A 20,968-nucleotide genomic window follows, 5' to 3' on the forward strand; every position below is an offset into this window, starting at 1 on the left:
AATGTTTCACATTGTTTGGAATTCAAATTAATATGTTGATTTTTTTCATTTTTACATTTTTGCAAGCAATTAATCGTAATTAAATCCTTAAAGCACCACTCTTAGAAAAATTAAGCAAACAAATTAATTCATTCATAATTAAAAAAAAAAAAGGAATAAATCTTAGTCACTCATTTAATCTAATTAATTTATGCAATCACAATTAAATAAAATAATAAACAAGCAACAAATAAAATAAAATAAAATACAATACAATACAATAATATAAAATAAAGTAAAGTAAAATATAGTAAAATAAAATAAAATAATTCTGAATCTTGTAATGTTAATCTGCTGCACCGCCTGATGAAACTGTCCTGGCAGCAAACCGGATCACAATAAATGAGGTAAGAGAAGAAGAGATTCACTGACAGTGTGCCATTACTTCACATATGGGGTAAAAGAGGGATGGGTGGAAGGGTTGCTGAAGGCACACCGCCATGTATTTGACTTATTGATTATGTGTGAAATCTCATCCACCCAATATGGCTGCAAGGTGTGTAGCACTGGTTATTTATAGCATGGCCTCCACTCCCCCCCCCCATTGCCCCCTCCATGCTGCAGTGGGGATTTTTTTGATCAATGCCGTGTCCACTGGCTCCTTCCTCTGCCGGCACGGCCTCCACTCCGCTAACACAACACAGGCGCGTATCAGGGAAACACAAGGTGATTGAATATTACGAATTCATGATGAAAACCCCAAAGCGAGCCTCTCAGCTCGCGCTGTGTTTTCTTGCCATTCAGGATTAAGGTCAACAAGCAGAGAGCACAATGTCCTGGTGGTAAGTGGGCTGAGACACAAAACATGTAACCAAAATGTCACAGGTTTGAATCCAGCGCGTGACATTTGTTGAATGTCAAATCCTCGGCGCATTCAATCTCTTTAGCTATTGTGTTGCCGTGTTCTTAAAAAAAAAAGTGCATACTATTAAAATGCATGTATGCAGGAGGCAGAGAACTCTGTTCTACACGTAAACACCGGAGAATGTGTTAAACTGAGAATAACAATCCTGGATAGTTTGGTAACGAGATGCCAGAAAAAGCTGCAATAGACACCAGATCCCAATGCATGGCCTCTGTTGCCTGGGACTAGTTAACCGCTACCTGCAACCTGCTCAAAAATAAATTCGACCAGGTTACTTTATTCTTCAGCGTGACTGGTTTAGCTCACAAACCCGACATAGGTAGTTAACCTACCTGCCACCTGGGTTTGGTTTCACTAAATTAACTGGATGAATGTAGCAGTCAGAGCACAAACAGCGTATCCTGTTTAAGTCAGAAATATAAGCTGATGGAGATAACAGGACATGCAGAAAGTATCTATAGACATATAATAAACTTAAAGACACTCTACGGAACTGATGCCATTTTCTTTGTCACACTCCCCCTATCGACGGCTAACTCGGCACCCATCTTGCATCCTACCTAACCTGTTAGCTATCTCCAGCCAGAAAAAGATGATCTTACTGTACAAGCGGCAACTTCCGGTTAACAGTGAAGCCTATCAAATCAAATCAATCAAATCAAAGATACTTTATTTATCCCCGAGGGGAAATTCAAGGTTCAAATTCATTTTACACTGTAATAATTCAAATTCTTTCACAAAATCAACTTGAATTTGATTAAGTTAGTATAGCAGAATAATTTAAAAGTAATTTAAAATTGCACACTGCTAATGTAGCTCAACTTCATAATTTCATTTCAATCACTTCTAATCAAATGCATAAATAATTACAGATGCAACATACACCCTCAAAACCTTAGTTTTATTTAAACTAGCAGCATTGAATCCCTTCCAACGTGGGTGAGGCAAATGAAAAACTGCTTGTGCTTTTATCAATATAAGACAACTTGTGCTCATAAAAAAAGAACAGTTGGACAGTCCTATGCAATCGTAAAAGATGTGATTTCATAGCACTGATGGTTCTGAAAGTGCAGCAGTTCCTGTGTTTGCAAAGCCATGTTGAACCTCTGTGATGTGGCCGATAATGTTTCAGATGAACAGCTTCAATGACGTTGGTAAACCTGCAGAACTTGAACTGCATTCATTTCAGTCTGAAAAACAAAGATGACAATTTGCAGGGAATTAGTAAGGCAGTCAGTAGAAATGTTATACATTACACAAAACATTTTATAAATTTAATGACAATGCTAAGACTAGACTAGACCCTTGAGCTAAAAAGAGTACACATTCAGGGTTTTTATTTTTCTTAATGAATTTTGCTGCAGTAAACATTAATTACAAATAACATATATTATTTAAGGTTATCAACCTTTATCTATACCTAAAACCAACACCTACATCAGATTAGGTTAAGAAAGTCAGCTGTCAGTATAAAACAGGGCAGTCAATTAAATGTATTTCAATGTTTTTAAATAGAAGGACAATATATCCAAGCCTGGGAGCCCACAGTGGGTCATAGTATAAATATTTAAACCTTTTTTTAATCAAAAGCAATGTAGTAAATTCAGGGCAGGCCTATATTATGACCAACACAATATTTTAAAGAGGTAGATTGGCCTTTCCTACCATTACATTATAATAATTTTATCAGCTCTGACATGACTTACATCTCATCATTTTAATATGTAAATGGTAGTACCATGAAGTGTTTTATTGAACTCGGCATGATGTAAATGTTAATACAAAAAAGTGTTACACAAATTGTACCATGTTGTCCTGACACTTAGTGCATGAAATATCAGCTAATGTGTTAGCATTAAACCCCTGATGGCTACTCCTTTAGCTGCAGCAAGTAGGCGAGCATGGATTAACTGAATACTAACCAGTAGAAGATAACATGTCTTGTCCTGTTTGAACTGTATCAGCCCAGATAAGCTAGCTGCTAACTCATACAGCAGTTCTGCCTAGTGAAAAGCTGTTTGTGTTTAAATGTTGAAAATGTGTGGGTTGCCTCCTCCATAAATCTACAACATACTACACAACACCAGTCAACAATTCCCATACCATTTAAACTGAATTTAGATAAAAACTTACCTGCGTGGAGTCCACCTCGAGGCAGCACAGCCAGGTGAGACTTCAAGTGAAAATTGCAAACTCAAAAAGTTGGTTTTCCCGCATTTTACAACAAAGAAATTAAAGTTAGCAGAACTGTTGTCCCTTGTATTGAACTCCAACTTAAAATGATCATTTTTAACAACTCACCTAATTGTTTTGGGGCAAACAACTTGCTTGTTTTGTTGTGATTACTAACATTATTGCTTTAAATGCCATTAATGCATATTTTCAAGTTTTACCTACTTAAATGACTGTTTCAGGCCAACCAATACAAGTTGGATTTTTTGCAGTGAGCCTTATAAATGAGGAAAAGATGACATGAGAAAGGATGGGTGGGTGTTGGAAAAAAAAAAGAAGCATCTCTACACTTCACCTAAAGGTGAAGGATAAAGATGCAACAAAAAAAAACACACCTCGAAGCATAGGCACAAGTTCAGACAATAGACAACACAATATGGGAGGGAGGGTGGGTGGGGTCTCCCAGACAGCCAGTGAGGTCGCAGCCAGCCAAGCAGCACGCCCATCCAACTCACCGTCCCTGAGTGGAGGGAGGGGCGAGGTCCGGAGAAGGCGGTGAAAGATAGGAGAGTGTGTCTGTAACAGTGGGTGTGAGTGTGTGAGTTCAGTGAGTGAGTCTGTGAACTTTCCCCAGTTCATCTGTGCCACCTGATGTAAATGTGGCCTTGAGAGCTGTGTGGCGTTTAAGTTCCACAGGCCTGAGAACGGGAGGGGGGGTTAGGAGGGGGACTGACCATCAGCCAGCATAACATTCCAGGAGACGTGATAACCAGCCTGCCCAAGGCCAGTCAGGGAGCCAGATTCAGATAACAGCTTTGTTTTGGGTCAAGCTAAGCTTCGTTTGGCTCAGCTTTGAGTCCTTAGTGGTCTCTGTCGGACTCCGAAACAGCCAAATCGGGGGTCGGTTTCCACCAAAACCGAGCAACCGCTTCTCCAAGATGTTTCCCACTTACAGATGAGCTCCAGAACCACGACTAGCTCCAGTCGCGGTCCAGTGCTGTCACGCATGAGTTTGAGTGCTAGTTGCTTGGCGTAGTCCATCACAGGTCTTCCAAAATTTGCAAGACACCAGGAAACCGCACACACCAAACAGCAGAAACCCAGTTATCACAAATCCAATTGTGTAGAAATCCTCCACAGAAAGAAGCAGCGGGCACATGACCTTCATCACGTATCCAGCAGCATGCATTCTGTCGGGACCTGCGGGCTCCCCTTTGCCCATTCTTTTGGGAAAAAAGATTTTAAAAGTTGCATTGAGAGACCAGCTGACCAGATCCATGATTTAAATTCGGAAGGAGATGGAGCAAGAGGCACAGATAGATAGATGACAATACAAAGAAGGAACATGCATGTCTTTGGATGGTGGGAGGAAGCAGGATTACTGTGAGAGAACCCACGCATACACAAAGGGAACATGGGAACTCCACACAGAAAGGCCATTGGACACAGCCACAGCCTTGCTCTGAGAGAGGAGGGAGAAGGGTCGCAGGTAAGTGACGGGGGAGGACGCAGGTAAGTGACGTAATGCTGTAGGCAAGTAGTGAGGTTGAGACGGCGGAGTCCCACTAGGCAAACGTAAACTATTCATTCATTCATTTATTAATGTGTGCGTTTTGCCAAATTAATCTGAAATTAATTTGAACATTCTCCTAAGTAGGTAAATAGTGTCCCTTTAAGGTGCATTCTGGAGCACAACGAGGAGGATTTGGCCAGCCTGACGGACTTCATAGATCAGTGTTTCGACAGAGTTGTCATGGGGAAGCCAAAGCAAACATCGACCCCAGCCGCATCATCTCAGGCTAAAAGACAGCGGAACGAGGATTCATCCGGAGCCATTTCGTCGCCGGGGAACGACACGACCGATGTTCTTATTTCTATCGATAAAAAGCTCAGTAGTTTCGATGCGCGCTTGAGCCTGGTGGAGATTCTCCACAAAGAGTTTCAGGCCTTGCGGGAATCACTGGAATTCAGCCAGAAGCAAGTGGAAACACTGGCCACAGAAAACGCGGTCCTCAGAGAGTCGGTTAAATCCCTCACCGAGGGATTGACCAGAGTCTCCGAGGAGAACAAGAAGATGAAGGAAGCGGTGGTGGATCTGCAAGCCAGAAGCATGAGGGACAACTTGGTGTTTGCAGGGATTCCAGAACAAGCAGATGAGGACCCCGAGACCACAGTCAAAAACTTCATCCAGACTCATCTAAAGCTCCCGGAAGAAACGGTGGGGAACATCGCCTTTCACCGAGTTCACCGTCTGGGCGGAAGGAAACCCGGAGCCGGCCGGCCACGGCCCATCGTAGCCAAGTTTGTTAACTACAAACAAAAGGAGCAGGTGAAGAGTCAGGGCCGTGAACTTCGGGGCCTTCATTATGCAGTTAATGACCAGTTTCCAAGAGAGATCCTGGATCGGCGGAGAGTTTTGTTCCCTATCAGGAGAAAATCCATCGCCGAAGGAGCTCGCGCTGTCATCGCCGTGGATAAATTATTTATCAATGGACAGTTGTACCGCGACCCAAACATCACTACGTGGCTCTACTGACTTGTTGGTATGTTCCTTAATAATCTTAAATCTTAAATAAGTTATGCCATATTTGTAATACTGTGGTTTCAAAATAATTATCAGTATTTTCTCCACCCGTCTCTGCTACACCGTTCTCGTCACGGATGTTTCTTTTACATTATTTTCTTCCTTTGGCACGGTCACTTTTTTCTCTTTTCACTTTTCTTTGTTTGAACCCTTTCACTTTTATCAGTAATGTCACCTACTTCTCTATTTATATGTTTCATGGCGCACGCACAAGATTAAACATCGGACACAACGTTATACATGATTCACACATACACTCACAGTTCAGTATGAGGAAAGCACACATAGAGACACTTAACGCGCAGATCCAGGTACCGCACACAGCTGACAGGCGCACAAGCAGCGGGTTACACACAGACACACGCTGTGGTAATATGCACATAACCTCCATCTCTGCTGGTTTATGGATACACTGAGGTTTGTAATATGCAGATAGTCTTCGTTTTTGTTGGTTTATGGATGCACTGAGGTTTGTCTCTTGGAATGTGCGTGGAGCTGGTACAAGAGAGAAGAGGTTAAAAATTCTTAATCAGATGCGTGAAATGAAGGCAGACATCGTTCTCCTGCAGGAGACTCATTTATCTAATTCAACAATAAATCTTTCAACGGACCAGTTTCCACATGTTTACTCAGCTTGCTATAATTCCAGACAAAGAGGAGTAGCCACTCTTATTAATAAAAGTTTAAAATTTGACATTGATCAAACAATCACAGATCCAGAAGGCAGATTTTTAATAGTTACATTATCTATTCAAAATGTTAAGTTAACTATTGCAAATGTTTATGGCCCAAATGTTGATGACTCCTCCTTTTTTCACTCCCTCTTTACTTCGCTCTATGATCACTTAGATAACACAATCATTGTAGCAGGGGACTTAAATGTTATTCTTGACAAATACAGTTCATCAGGGAAGTATCGAGGTTGGAAATCAGCTGAAACGGTTAAACAGTACATGAAGGATTTTGGTCTTTGCGATGCATGGCGTTCTCATCACCCGACACTGAGAGAATACACTTTCTTCTCTTCAGTTCACCATACCTATTCTAGACTAGATTACTTCCTAATCAGCAGTTCACTCATGAGTGACATATCAGAGATAAAGATCCATCCCATAATCATCAGTGATCATGGACCTGTATCATTAACCCTTAGAAGTAAAAACTGTAAGCCAGCCACTAGAAACTGGAGATTTAATACATCATTACTTACAGATTCTGAGTTTATCAGTTACTTTAAAAGAGAATGGTCCTCATATCTAGAAAACAATAACAGACCAGAAACTTCAGCGTGTGTTCTGTGGGAAGCAGGAAAAGCAGTAATGAGAGGGAAAATAATATCCTTCTCTTCCCATAAGAAAAAGAAGGAAACTTTGAGAACATCAGAATTAGAACTCAGAATTAAATCACTAGAGGAAGCTTACCATGTCTCCCCAGAAGAACACACACTGAATGATATTAGAAAAGCCAAATTAGAACTTAATGAAATAATAGATAAAAGAACACAATTCATGGTGCAAAGACTTCGATTGGACAATTTTGAACATGGTAACAAATCTGGAAAGTTCCTGGCTAACCAACTAAAGGCAAATAAGGAGAAAACAACAATTTCCTCTATAAAAGATTCAGAAGGAAATATCAGCCATGATCCTGACATGATAAACAATACTTTCAAAGAATTTTACAAAGCATTATATTCATCACAAATAAATCCAACAGATGAGAATATTAACCAATTTCTTAGCAGCATCAATCTTCCTAAAATAAATCAGGAAAATAAAATGGCTCTAGATTCACCTATTTCAGTTCATGAGCTCCATGAAGCTCTCCACCGTATGCCAAATAATAAAGCACCGGGTCCAGATGGTTATCCAGCTGAATTCTACAAAGAATTCTGGACCACACTGGCTCCAACCTTTTACAGCATGGTATTAGAAATAAAGGAAAAGCAAAAAATACCCTCCAATATGAACTTGGCGAATATTTCAGTCCTATTAAAACCAGGAAAGGACCCTACACTCCCATCCAGTTACCGTCCAATTTCATTAATAAACGTAGATCTCAAAATAATCAGCAAAGCTCTAGCCAGAAGGACAGAGAAAATAACCCCTTCCATTATTCACCCTGATCAAACAGGCTTTATAAAAGGTAGACATTCCTACACTAACATGCGCAGATTAATTAACATAATAGATTATTCAACTCTACACAATCTGAAGTCCACAGTTATATCTTTAGATGCAGAAAAAGCATTTGACCGTGTAAACTGGAAACTTTTATTTGCAACTTTAAAAGAATTTGGGTTTGGGTCATCATTTATTGACTGGATAAAAATATTATACAACAACCCAAATGCATGTGTGAAGACTAATGACAAAACTTCTCCAAACTTCTGCTTACAGAGAGGCACCAGACAGGGCTGCCCACTTTCTCCATCACTCTTTGCCATTTTTATTGAACCTCTGGCAGCTGCCATAAGACAAAACCCAGAAATCAAAGGAATTCAAGCTAAAAATATTGAATATAAAATTAGTCTTTACGCAGATGACATTTTACTTTTCCTTAACAACTCACAAACAACACTTTCTCAAACAATCACACTAATTAATACATTCTCTTCAATATCAGACTATTCTATTAACTGGTTAAAGACTACAGCAATGCCCATTAACTGTGACTTTAAAAACATATCTAACACCACTATACAGTCAGGAAATATTAGTTATTTAGGTATAATAATCTCTCCCAGACTAACCGAACTAATAAAGTTAAATCATGATCAGCTAATAAAAACAGTAGAGGATGACCTCTCAAGGTGGAACCGCTTGCCCATATCACTTATGGGGAGGGTTTCCACTGTTAAAATGATGGTTTTACCAAAAGTTAATTACCTTTTCTCAATGGTTCCCATCAGACCATCCTCCACTTGGTTTAAATCACTAGACTCCCACATATCCAGATTTCTCTGGAAAAACAAGCCATCCCGCATTAGTCTAAAAACTTTACAACAGACCAAAGACAGAGGTGGGTTGGACCTGCCAAATTTTAATCAATATTTCTTATGTAATAGGCTGCAATGCATCTCCAAGTGGCTTAATCCAAGTTCTTTGGATGAGCCATGGCTGGATGTTGAGCAAGCATTGTGTGAGGATTTAGTCATCTCTGATTTACCATTCATCAGCTCAACTGTCAAGTCATATAAGTGTTTTAAAAGCATTAACATCAGCTCCAGTTTAACGGCTTGGTGGGAATTCCTGAAAGTAACCAAGTCTGCGCTTATTCCATGTAAGCTCACACCCATCTGGAACAATCCTGACTTCCTGCAAAACAAAAAGATGATAAACTTCCCTCGGTGGAAGAATAAAGGAGTAAAGCAGTTAGAACATATAGTAGAAAATGGAAACTTTCTGCCATTTGATGCAATTTCTTCACGGTATGAATTCAGCAGCACCAAATTCTTAGAATACCACCAACTTAAATCTATCATAAGTAAGAAATACACCACTGATCAACTAAACTTACAGTTACCTATAAGGGTTGCAGAATTCCTAAATCTTAAGGCCCCGAAGCTACTATCCAAAATATACAGATTACTATTGAAGCTAGAAGATTCCATCTCTCTCCCAACTTCTAAATGGGAAGCAGACTTATCCAGCAACTTCAATCAAAATGAATGGTCACAAATCTGCTTAAACACATTCAAAATGACTAAGAATTCAAGCATGCAATTAATACAATTCAAAATTCTACACAGAACTCATTATACGGGACACAGGATGTTCAAGATGGGTCTGTTACACTCACATATCTGTTCACACTGTACTGACAACATGATTGACAGCTACTACCATGCCTTATGGTCTTGTCCACCTGTCCAGAGATTCTGGCTCCAGGTATGTAAAGATCTGCCAGACTGGTTTAAATGTAATATCCCTGCAAACCCCAAATTGTGCCTATTGAGTCACTTAGGTGAAAATAACATAGGGTTTAATTTAGCAAAACCAATCCTCAGCAGCCTGTGCATTGCAAAGAAAACTATCCTTGTGAACTGGAAAAGCAAACAGAATCTGTGTATCCAGCAGTTTAGAAATCTGTTATTAGATTACATCAGCATGGAAATGATGTCTGCCTCCTCAAAGGATCAGTCAGTTGAATTTCACTCTCTCTGGTCTCCTGTGATCAACTCCATCACTTAGTGTAGGGGGGAGAGTGTGACCTCATCCTGCTCGGGGCTAGGGAGTGGCTGGGTGGCTCAGGTGGCTATGGGTCTGGGGTGGACCCCTGGACGGGGATCTTGGCTGCTTCATTACTGGGGGGGCTAGGTTTCCAGACCTGGCGGGAGGCCTTGGGTTGATCAATGGTTGGAGTTGCCTTTTGGCGGTGGGGCGAGGTCGCTGGCGGGGGCTGGATCGGCGGGTATTGGCTCCGTGACGGGTGGCCATGCCGCTGTGGGGTGGGCGGGGTGCGGGTCCTGGGCTCCGGTGCCCGGGGCTGTCCCCTGCTTCTCGGGGATGGGGGGTCGGCCCTGCCGTGGGGGTGTTGGGCTGACCTGGACCTGCCGCTGCAGCGGGGGCGGGTCCGTGCCCTGGTGCCCGGCAGAGGGACCCGGGCCCAAGATAGTTGAGGATGGGGGGGTGCCTGTGTATATATGGGGTGTGTATGGAGGAGTGTAGTGGTACATGAATGTATGGGGGGTAGGGGTGCGTGTATGTGGGAGTGTGTTGAGGCATGTATGTGTGGGGGTGTATGTATGAGGGAGTGCGGTGGTGTATATGCAGGGTGTGTATAGAGGATTGTAGCGGTACATGAAGGTATAGGGGGTGAGGGGTGTGTGTATGCGGGAGTGTGTGAGGGGTGTTGGGGTGGAGGTTTAGGGGACTGTGATAGTACATGAGTGTGTGGGGTGTAGGAAGTGTGTGGTGGTTTATATGTGGGGGGTTTATGGGGAGTGTAGTGGAGCATGAGTTTGTGGGGGGTAGGGTTGTGTGTAAGGGGGAGTGTGTTAGGGCATGTAGGTGTGGGGGTGGAGGTTTTGGGGCGTGTGATAGTACATGATTGTGTGGGGGGTTGGGGTTGTGAATGAAGGAGTGGTGTGTGTGTGTGTGTGTGTGTGTGTGTGTGTGTGTGTGTGTGTGTGTGTGTGTGTGTGTGTGTGTATGGGAAGGGGTAAGGGCTTGTGTGTGGATAATCTGGTGTTAAATGCATGGGAGATAGGGGTGTGTATATAGAGGAGTATTGAGATGCATGTGTATGGGGGGTAGTGGCCCGTGTGTAGGGGGGAGTGGGGGGGTGCATGTGTATGTAGGTGTATAGGGGGGTGAAGGGTCATGATTATGAAGGGGGTAGGACTTCAGTGAGAGAAGTGGGGAGTTGTAGTGGTTTGTTCTAGGGTAGGTAGAATGAGAAGGGGTGTTTTGTGATGGGCAGGGAGGTGAGTGGGATGTAGGGTTTTGGAGGTGGACTAATCTTTTGGCCGTGTATCTGTTAGAATGGGTGTGTATGTGTATAGATGTATGTGTGGGTCTGTAGGTGTGTGTGTGTGTGTAGATGTGTGTGTATACCAGGCTGATGGTGAGGGGGTGTGAATGTGTTGGTGTGTAAAGGAGAAGGGAATGCAACGTGTCTCTGGGTGGGGGCGTCTCCTAGGGGTGTGGGGGCGGTGGGCCCTTGGTCTGTCTCTCCTTCTCCCGCCCCTCCTCTTCTTTGCCCCCCCCCCCCACTTTTGCATGTGGTTCGTTGGTGCCTTCTGGGGCCGGTGGCGGCTCCTTTATTGGGGTTGCTGAGGGCCCTGGTTGTTGGGGCAGCTGCCCTTGGCCTGTCCTGGCCTTCGGGGGCCCCGGGAATGGGGGACGTGCCTCGTGCCGCAGGTGGCTCATCTTCTTGAGGGAGGCGCGCTTCCCTCGGGACCTAAATCCCCGGACTCCCCTCCTTCCCTTCTTCCACCACACACAGGCAGGGCGTTGGGAGGTGGACACGTTGATCTGGATGGTGAGAGAGGTTTCGATCGCTGCACCCAGCATCGGTTCACCTCCCAGTTTTAATTACACTTAGTCAACATAACACAAAAAACACACACTGACAACACATGGACATATTTTGGGGGGCGGGCCATGCAGTGTGCGGTGGGCGGGGCTGCTTTGGTGGTCCCGCTCCCAACATGATGTGGTTACTTCTTCCCAATTTTAATTGCAAACAACACACACTTCACAATCATTCATAAGCTGGGAGGGAGGGGGTGACAATGGGGTCCTGCCACGCCCCTATTTCTGGGGCTGTGCCAGAGGAGTTTGGGCGGGGGAGTGGTGCTGTTCAGGGGGCCTGGGTCTGGGCTGGCCTGGCGGGGGTGGGACTGCTGCTGGCCCTGGGTGGTGCTGGATCGGCTGCATGTGTGGAGTGGTGGGGGGGCATTGACAGGGGTGGGGGGTAGTTGTGGGGCCCTGATCGGGCCCTCCTATCCCCTGCTCCCCCGGGGGTATCTCACAGGGGACACGTTGGGAAAGAAAGGTGAGGGCGTGCATGAGCCAATGGATGAAGTGGTGACTGAATGTTAGGGTAGAGGGGGGGTGGGGGGATCAGGGTGAAAGAATTTAGGAAAGTGGATGGCCGCTGGGATAGGAGGAAGGGGGGGTGTATGCAGATGGGTGCGGGTGCGTATGTGGGGTTATGTTGGTGGTACAGGGAAGTGATTGGGGTGGGTGTACAATGAGGACTGTGAATGTGGATAGAGGGGTGTAGGGAGGTGTGTGTGTGTGTGTGTAGAGTGGGGTATGCGTGTATGGAAGAATGGGTGATTATAGAGGGAGCAGGGATGTGTGTGTGAGGGGGTGTGTGTGTATAAAGAACGGGGGTAGGAGAGTGTGAGTTTGAGCGTGTGTAAGAGAATGGGTGTATAGCGTGTGTTTAAGGAGGAAGTGTGGATGCGTGTGGGTGTGGGTGGGGGTAGGTGGGTGGGTGCATGTGTGTGTGTGTGTGTGTGTGTGTGTGTGTGTGTGTGTGTGTGTGTGTGTGTGTGTGTGTGCGTGCGTGTGTGTGCGTGTGTGTGTGTGTGTGTGCACATGTGTGTGCGTATGTGTGTGTGTGTGTGTGTGTGTGTGTGTGTGTTTGTGTGCGTGGAGGGTCTTGGTGCTCGGGGAGCGCTGCTGGTGCGCTGGGGTGCGGCCTGGCTGCCGCTCGGTGGCGGTCTTGGGATCCCGGCCCTCCGTCGGTGTGGGCTAGGCCCTCTGCCTGCGGGGGTGGGGGGTTGCTTCTGGGCTCTTGGGGCCGTGGGGTCTGCGCTCTGTCTGCCCTGGGTGGCCGGTGCCCGGCGGGGCCGGTCCTCGCTGGTCCGGGCCTGCTGGGGCCTGTTCCCCCTGACTGCGGGGGACTCTGGCTGGGACCCCCCTCTGCCGCCTCCTGGGTCGGTGCATGGCTGGCTCCGGGGTGGGGCGGTTGGGGTCTGCGCCTGGGGATGGCTGCCGATGGCCCTGGTCTCGGGGGTACTCCTGGCGTGCCTCTTGCCTTTGTGTGGGAAGGGTCACACTGGCATGATCACCTTTTCCGGAACACGTTCCACTCTGCATGTTCTGCATGTGACACAGTCACCGAGTCGTCACGCAGGTTTATTCACTAACAGCAGCTAGTTTTCTCATTTCTGTTTGTTTCTCATTTATATTTAACTTTTTAGATTCATAGTTTAGTTACTATGATCTAAAGCTGGCTTGTATGTGTATGTATATGTGTTAATACTGGCAAGTGCGTATATGTTTGTACGTATGTATGTGTGTGTATGTGTGTGCATAGAGGTGTGTGTGTAAATGTATGTATGTGTATATGTATATGTGTACATATGTATATATTTGTGTATATATATATATTATGTGTGTATACGTGTGTGTATATGTATGTGTATGTATGCGTGTGTATATGTATGTGTGTGCCTGTATGTGTGTATGTATACATCTGTAGGTTGTTTTCTTTCTTTTTGTTTTTGGGTTATTTTTTAGTTGTTTTTTTCTCTCCCTTTTCTCTCCCTTTATCTCTTTCCCTTTTCTTATGAGGTGTTTCTTCTCCTTTCTCTTTCTGTCTTTCGTCTGTCCTCTCTGGTCCAGCAGTACAAACTCTACAATTCAAACAACAATACAAAATAAACATAGAAATAAAATAAAAAATCAGAAAGTCAAGGGGATCATTATATCTATAAAGCTTCCCTTGGCAGAGAAAATTTGCTCAGCAGAACACAGCATCCAGACCATCATTCTGCTTGCCTAAATGCTGGACAAGACAAAAAAAAAAAAAAGAAAAAAAAAGAAAGGCCATTGGTTGAACCACCCGTCAGCCGGGCCTTGAACCAGCGACCTTTTTACTGTGAGGCCTCAGTGCTAACCACTCAGCTTAGCATCACTCTGCTTTTAAATGACCAACAATGTCTGAGACAAAACTTCTTGGATTTTCCCAACTCTGCTGGTTTCAGATGGATCAAAGTGAACTCATCTGCAAGCAGATTACAGAGTCCTGTCTTATGACCGCTGCGTTCCTCCAGACATGAGTGTGGGGACTTACTTTGATTTGTGAGACTTGGGAAAGTAACAGCAGGGGGGTTAATGTTGTGTTGGAAATGACAGCTTTTACCAAACAAGAATCTGAGCAGCACCAAGAAGCAATTCATTTACAATCAGACTGCTGGAGTGAATGGAGGCACCATTTCCAGTCTGCACTGCGAGGAGAGGTCCAATTATCCCAAATAAGTGAAACTACTTGAGAGTACAAGATCAGGCTTTCCATGGCTGTACAGGGACCAGATGAAAAACACTGAATCTCAGATGACAGGTTCACTTGTGCTTTTTGAAGACATCTTTGATGCTCAGTTCCAGTCTGGAAATGGTTTATTTGCTTCCATTTGATGCTTCTGAGTGTTGCTTTATTAACGTATATTGTTCAGTCAGTAGCACAAGCTCTTTGCTGACTCAGAAGCATCTAATGACCTCTTGCATCTTTTTCCTTTTATACTCTAAATACCAATGCCATAAAATGTTCGGAGCTTAATTGCTTCACCCTCTTACAGCTGTCCTCTAGCTCTGCAGCTGGTGTGTGTGTACATGACATTCAGGCTTATTCCTGCCCTATGTCAGCCCCTGCAAAGATTTTACCTGGCAGATTCAAGACAAAACTGGCAAAACATGCAATATCATACATTTGGCAGCCTTTTGAAGATTTGAAATGGATCTACATTTCATACTATTTAACTTTTACTCTTAAAACCCAAATAAACAGAAAATCCAAAGGATGACTTTCCTCCATTTGACTGAATCAGTTGTTGCTGCATATTTACCTGTTCTCTTCACACACTTGTATGAAATCACAGAGGGGAGGATTTAAAAAAAAAAGGATTTAGCAAGTCTTTAAAACCTACACTACAACTATGGCTTAGTGGTATGACGATATATATTGTTTGGAGGATGAAATGTTTCAATCGTTTCATATGAGGCTCTGTCATTTACGCCACAATGAGGTGATTTTACGTCAAGGTGCCCTTAACGACATCCACGCTGCAATACATAAACAAACATGGAGGAAGACAGTAGCAGACGCGTTTCAGAGCATAGTAATTCACTGAAAAAGGGACCAGTCAACCAAAACTGATGAGCTTGTTCCTAGAAGTGGGGAAATATCTAGATGGATGCAGTTTGGATATAAAAAGACTGACATGGAACCGACAACAGACTAGCTCACATTCCCAACAACAGACTCCGACACAACTGACTCATTTTATCACCTGCTCAATAATCAGGACAAAGAAGAACAAAGTCAACGAGCAAAAGCCACTAAAGCAGCGTCAAGTGGTGGAAAAAAGTGCTCACAATAAACTCCAGATGCAAACGCTGCAACAGGCTTTTTACCCGTAACGCCGTACGGCCATAGTTCCCCCAGATGGAAGGAGATCACTGCTGCCGTTGCCAAGCACATCTGACATAACTGATGACTGACACACAATTACACAAACATTTTTATATCATTATGTACATCTTTATACAAATAAATAAAATAAGCTACATCTGGATATGAGATTTTGGTCATATCGCCTCACTACAACTATTACAATATAAATCTGAGAAGGTTACTTTATTCTTCAGCGTGATCGGTTTAACTCACAAACCTGACACATTAAGCAGACATTTAAACACAGTCTGAGAAGCTTTTAGACTGCTGGAAGGTTTTTTTAGTTTGCCATTTAACTTACCTAACCCCAGCAGGTCTACAGCCGGCTCGGAGCTCTTCTTAGGGCTGGCTCTGCACTCTGACTGCTGAGGAAGACAAAGACAAATCAGAGGAGAAAGGTGTAAGCACATTACATCTCATGTGATCTTAAAATCATGTTGCAATCCTTCAAATCAGGCCAGCAAAACCTTACAAGTATAGGGTATCCAGTTGTCAAGAGATACATGAAAACATAACTGAAATGACTAAAAGAAAACAATGTTTCTCCAGTAGATTAAAGATTAGACGAGATCGGCATGTTTCTTCTTCTACACTGTAGAAAACTATCAAATCATCCATTGAAGGTGCAGAAATGTCACAGCTTAAAGGGCAGAACGTCAGCTTCCTCATTCAGTCATACCTCATACCCTTTGTGATGCTATTGTTTATTCTTTTGGGGACAATAGTATGTTTATTTATTATTCACTGTCTTTCCAATCCACATGAAATTCATAAGAACAGAATATAAAAGTCATACTAGAAGGAAGAGAAAGGCTGAGTCAATCGGATGGAGGGTGGAATGGGAAAGGGGAGAGGGAAGGATAAAGATGGATAGAAATGGAGTGAGATTGGATAGAAAAATGCGGTTGGGGGGGTAGAGAAGGTACAAAGGGGTTAACATGCGGGCCATGAGGGATCTACAACGCTGTTAACAAACCCAATTTCCACTCCAACAAAAGATCGATGGGCCACATTAGATTCAATGTCGCACCAATCCGAGGCAATGAAAACAATTACCGTGTCCACTCCTAATCAACAATGCATTGGCTGTGAATTGATGTGTTGCGACTGCAGCAGAGCTTGAACAATGGCAGTATGAGTCGCAGCAGGAAGGTCGTCAGTGGTAAATGCTCTGGTGTTGCTAACGTGCTGCAGACACAGTCAACCTAACATGGATGGGAAGCTATGGAGAAATTAGAAATTAAGTAAAGAGGTAAAGGTTCATATCAGGGACAGACAAAACGGACAATTGTCAAATCATCTCAAGGATTGGAAATTCAGTCCAGAAGCATTAATATAAGGGGTACTCATAAGTATCACAAATATTCTGTAGTGGTACAAGAAATGATTTAGTCTTGCCAATATCTTGTATGTACAATTCTATTCACATTGTAGACTTTACTTTCACCTCTCATCTTATCGCCCATTTTAGGTTTCTACAATTATGCATACTGACCATCTGACCCATTCTCTGATGTTCTGATGTAACTGATGGTGCTTTATATATTGTTAATCAAGAAAGTTGACAGTTTTGTTTGTTTAGTTTTCTTGCATGTTCCAGTGCAATGACACGGCCTCTGCTGTCATCAGTGAGGAGAAGGTATCACCGTTCAACACAATGAAATCAATATGAAGTACATTTCAGCCATTTCCAAATAGTTTAAAAGAAAAAACCCTCAATGGTTGCATGATATCAAAACATGATAAAAAGAATATGGCCGAAGAAAATCGAAGGACAGGGTAGCAAGAAAACAGCCAATTGTGCGCCTGTCTGTTTGATTTCACTGTCTATTTTCAGAGAGCGTGCACAGTGTCACACAACTGAGATTACATACCCCTTCAGTGCCACATCCCACACAGCTGCTGCTGCAGACAATAAAGGAGAATCTAAATGTCACCCCTGATGTAAAGCTTGAAGACTGCTGCATGTTCAGAAGACACACAGGTCGGATTTTCTTATTGTGGAATGGTCATCCTTTGTGATTACACGTCTGAGAAGAGATCAGGTGATGCAGCAGACGGACAGAAAGAGACAGACTGATTGCCTGTCTTGTTTGAAGAAAAGGGGGATGCAGTTGGATGGAAGACCAGCAATCAATAACCAACCCCTCAAACGAGTAAATAGGTACTTTGACTTGATGGCGATGGCACTTTGAATTGAAGGCAGTGTAAACTAGGCCCCCTTGAAGACTGCTGTCAAAGTCAGATGTCTGTCCAAGCAAACAGCAAACAAAACCATCATCATGTGATGAAAAAAAATCATGTGATGGTTTACACACTGAAGTCTGTGTCTACCCACTGGTAGCTGCAAAGGTCTACAATAACATCTTTAAAAAACTTAACTGGGTCTAATTATTTTAGTGTGGTGCATAAGGTCTGTTAATGCGGGCATTCAGGCGTCGTTGCTAATGTTCTTTATTGTCAGTAAGTAAGGACATCTGTGTTTGATCATATTTTTCTTTCTTGCAATAATTACATAATAATATCTTCTACCATTCAAAAGCCTGTTTAGTTGTGGGATGAGCTGGATATAGTGTGTGGGTTGTGCCCCACCAGCCTGGTAACAGTGTGGTCACACACTGCTGGCATCCCATTCTTCAACCAGAATCTGCTGCATGTCGGACAATGCAGCTATGTTGGTCACTTTGGCAAAAAGTAGCTGGCCAAGCTGATCCCATGAGTGTTCAGTGGGGTTGAGGTCAGAACTGTGGGCAGGTCATCCATCCTCTGGAGGTCATTTCTGTTGAAACCCACTCAGTAGGAGCCAGCGTTGACATCCTGGAAGGCTGAATTCAGTTTCACACTTCAGAGATATGGGATCACCATGGTTGCAGGATCTCATCTTTACTCAGTTATATTTCCCTCATTATATCTGCTTGACTTATTATGTTTGCCTAAGAACGTGATGTCCTATGATGCCTCCTGAGTGTCTCCGCTCTGCTCTCTTTCCCACAGGAGCCTGCTTGTGTGCAGTGTGTGTGGCAGTTAGGTACAGAGGACAGATAAGTCCAAGGCAGACATCTAGACTCCAGTTTTCTGTTAATAGTGTGGTATGCATATAAGTCAAGCATGCCATTTGACCAGGGAAAAATGTCTTAGACAGCTGCATGTGTCTGCTGATTGCCTCTACCGTTCAGAGTTAAAGACTTGTCCTTTGAAACTTTTACCTCATTTCTCATTGTGTCATTGTTAAGAATAATTTCTACAACAGCAGCAATCAGAATAATGCTTTCCACACTTTGACCCTAAAACTATCATAGGAAGAATCTGGACTCATTTTTTGAGAATAATACACCTCTATATGTCCAAGTTTCAGTGCACATGTTGTGGACACTAGTACCATTTGGATATAGCACATTATATAATGTACATTATACATGTAGCAGAATAAGCTGTTTGACATTATCAGGGAGGAGTTGGTAAATTTTTTGTGGACACAACTCACATACTCAACTGTGTTGCTCTTCCCAATAATGCACAAATATGGCTCCATCTAAAAGCAAAGTAAAAAGTTTTCCAGCATTATAATACCTAATGCCAAGAAGCATTGTTACGGTAAGGAAATAATCTACCAAAGACGCATTTCTTTATCTTTTTGTTAAGTTTATGCATTAAAATCTTACATGAAAACCAAGCATGAAAACAAACGACAAAGGACTTGTGAGGCAATCAACACGGTATAAACACTCAACAAGAGCATGAAACTAGACTGAAGTCCTGCAGGTAACCATCACATGTTTGTTACATAAAAATAAAAAGTGATGCCATCATATGGTGTGTGGTGAGATGATACGCAGCAAGCTGTGAATTTGACATTTATCTTAACACGGAGCTTACAGAAAGTAACCAGCTCAAACTGACATTTCAAAAGCAAAACAGCAGATTGAACATGCAAACAAAAGCATGACATTTAGTTTGTCTGGACTCTAACCAGCACATGCACAACAACAGGTCAAACAGCAACGAGGAGAAAGAAGCAAAATACTACAGCTAATAAGAATGTTAACAAAAAAAGATTGGGCAAATATTCATTCAATTTCTATCCTGCTTAGTCTAATTAAGGGTCATGGGGAAGCTGGAGCAATCATCAGGCATGCAGGGCACGCCCTGGACAGGTTGCCAGTCTATCGCAAAGTTAGCACAGAGACAAACATTAATGCTCACAATCAGTCCTAGGGAGTGATCAATTAACCTAACATGCGTGTCTTTGGACATAAGGTTGCCGGAGTAACAGGAGAGAACCCAAGTATACAAGGGGAGAACATGCAAACTCCACTGTTCAAACCTCCCACCAACCGTCTTGCTGTGAGGCTGCAGTGCTAACCAGTATGCCACCAGGCAGCCCAATGAGCAAACAATGCAGTTATAATGGTGACATGTAAAATACAGGGTTAAAAGTCAGGAAACACCCTGAGTGCAGTCTGACACCACAGATGATTTTTGTAGATATCACCAATGAATAAATGCATGTAACAGATATAATATCCAAGTATCTTAAAAGTGTGTCAAACCTTCAGATGTTCTAAAATGAGTGATCTAAATAATTTAGACACTAAATTAATAATGCAGGCATTAACCTGATGAAGGAACTCCCACTGGGTTACTCACTTTGTTCCATTAAAATAAATCTAAGCCTAAATATTTCAGCACAATTTTACTTCAAAACCTGTCAACGTTTCTATGTCAAAATATTTTGAATGATTCTAAATATGGTAATATCAAAACGAGCTCATAGTTACTCTACATTATAATATAATATTCCTCTTCTAAGGTGTGTGAGACATCAAATGGGTTGGTTTTAAGTTGTAATTAGTCTCTTAGACCAGCAGGAAATGTTTGGTGTAACATGTGAGTCCACAGTGAGTGAAATGACATGTAGTTTCTTTTAGCTAGTCTGTTAAGGCCTCCAGGCCTAAATATGTATGCATGTTTAGTTAATTAGATTGTTCTGCATTGCTCCAAATGGGTGATTGTGTGTCCTCTTTCCACCTGGTTCAAGTGCTCCCTCCTCTATGCTACTTGCGTCAATGCAGGGTAGATGTGACAGAGTAGAAGAATTTGCCATCTGACTTTCTTTTCTTGATGTTACTATTGTGATCTGGTTCTCTTGGAACTTGGTGAATGGTAGTACTTGTACATATAAAAAGTCTTTATGTATTTGATAAGGTTATTGCAGTCAGCTGCGTCAAAGCTGCTGGCTTTTCATGGGTGGCTCGTATTACACTGTGTGTTCAGGTTTTTGTTTATCAAGTCAGTCCAAAGATAATTGGTTAACTTGAGTTTTGTCTTCTTGCATTCTTTTTGTGTTTTCCATTCATTTACAAATTAACTTTACGCAGTTAGTTCAGGTCTTTATG

The 20,968-nt window shown here is 42.9% G+C and overlaps 1 protein-coding gene across 1 annotated transcript in view; it reads right to left on the minus strand.

Moving 5' to 3' along the window:
* LOC306762113 (stromal membrane-associated protein 1-like) overlaps positions 1–20,968 on the minus strand; it is a gene marked incomplete at both ends in the record, with an annotated part of 151,310 nt that overhangs the window by 41,585 nt on the left and 88,757 nt on the right. The window contains one exon of the mRNA XM_079248511.1: positions 15,874–15,937. Coding sequence (XP_079104637.1) covers positions 15,874–15,937 — 64 coding nt within the window. The remainder of the gene's footprint in view (positions 1–15,873; positions 15,938–20,968) is intronic.

The sequence above is a fragment of the Telmatherina bonti genome (genome assembly GCF_933228915.1).
Source record: "Telmatherina bonti genome assembly, chromosome: 11".
In the NCBI taxonomy this organism is placed as follows: Eukaryota; Metazoa; Chordata; class Actinopteri; order Atheriniformes; family Telmatherinidae; genus Telmatherina; species Telmatherina bonti.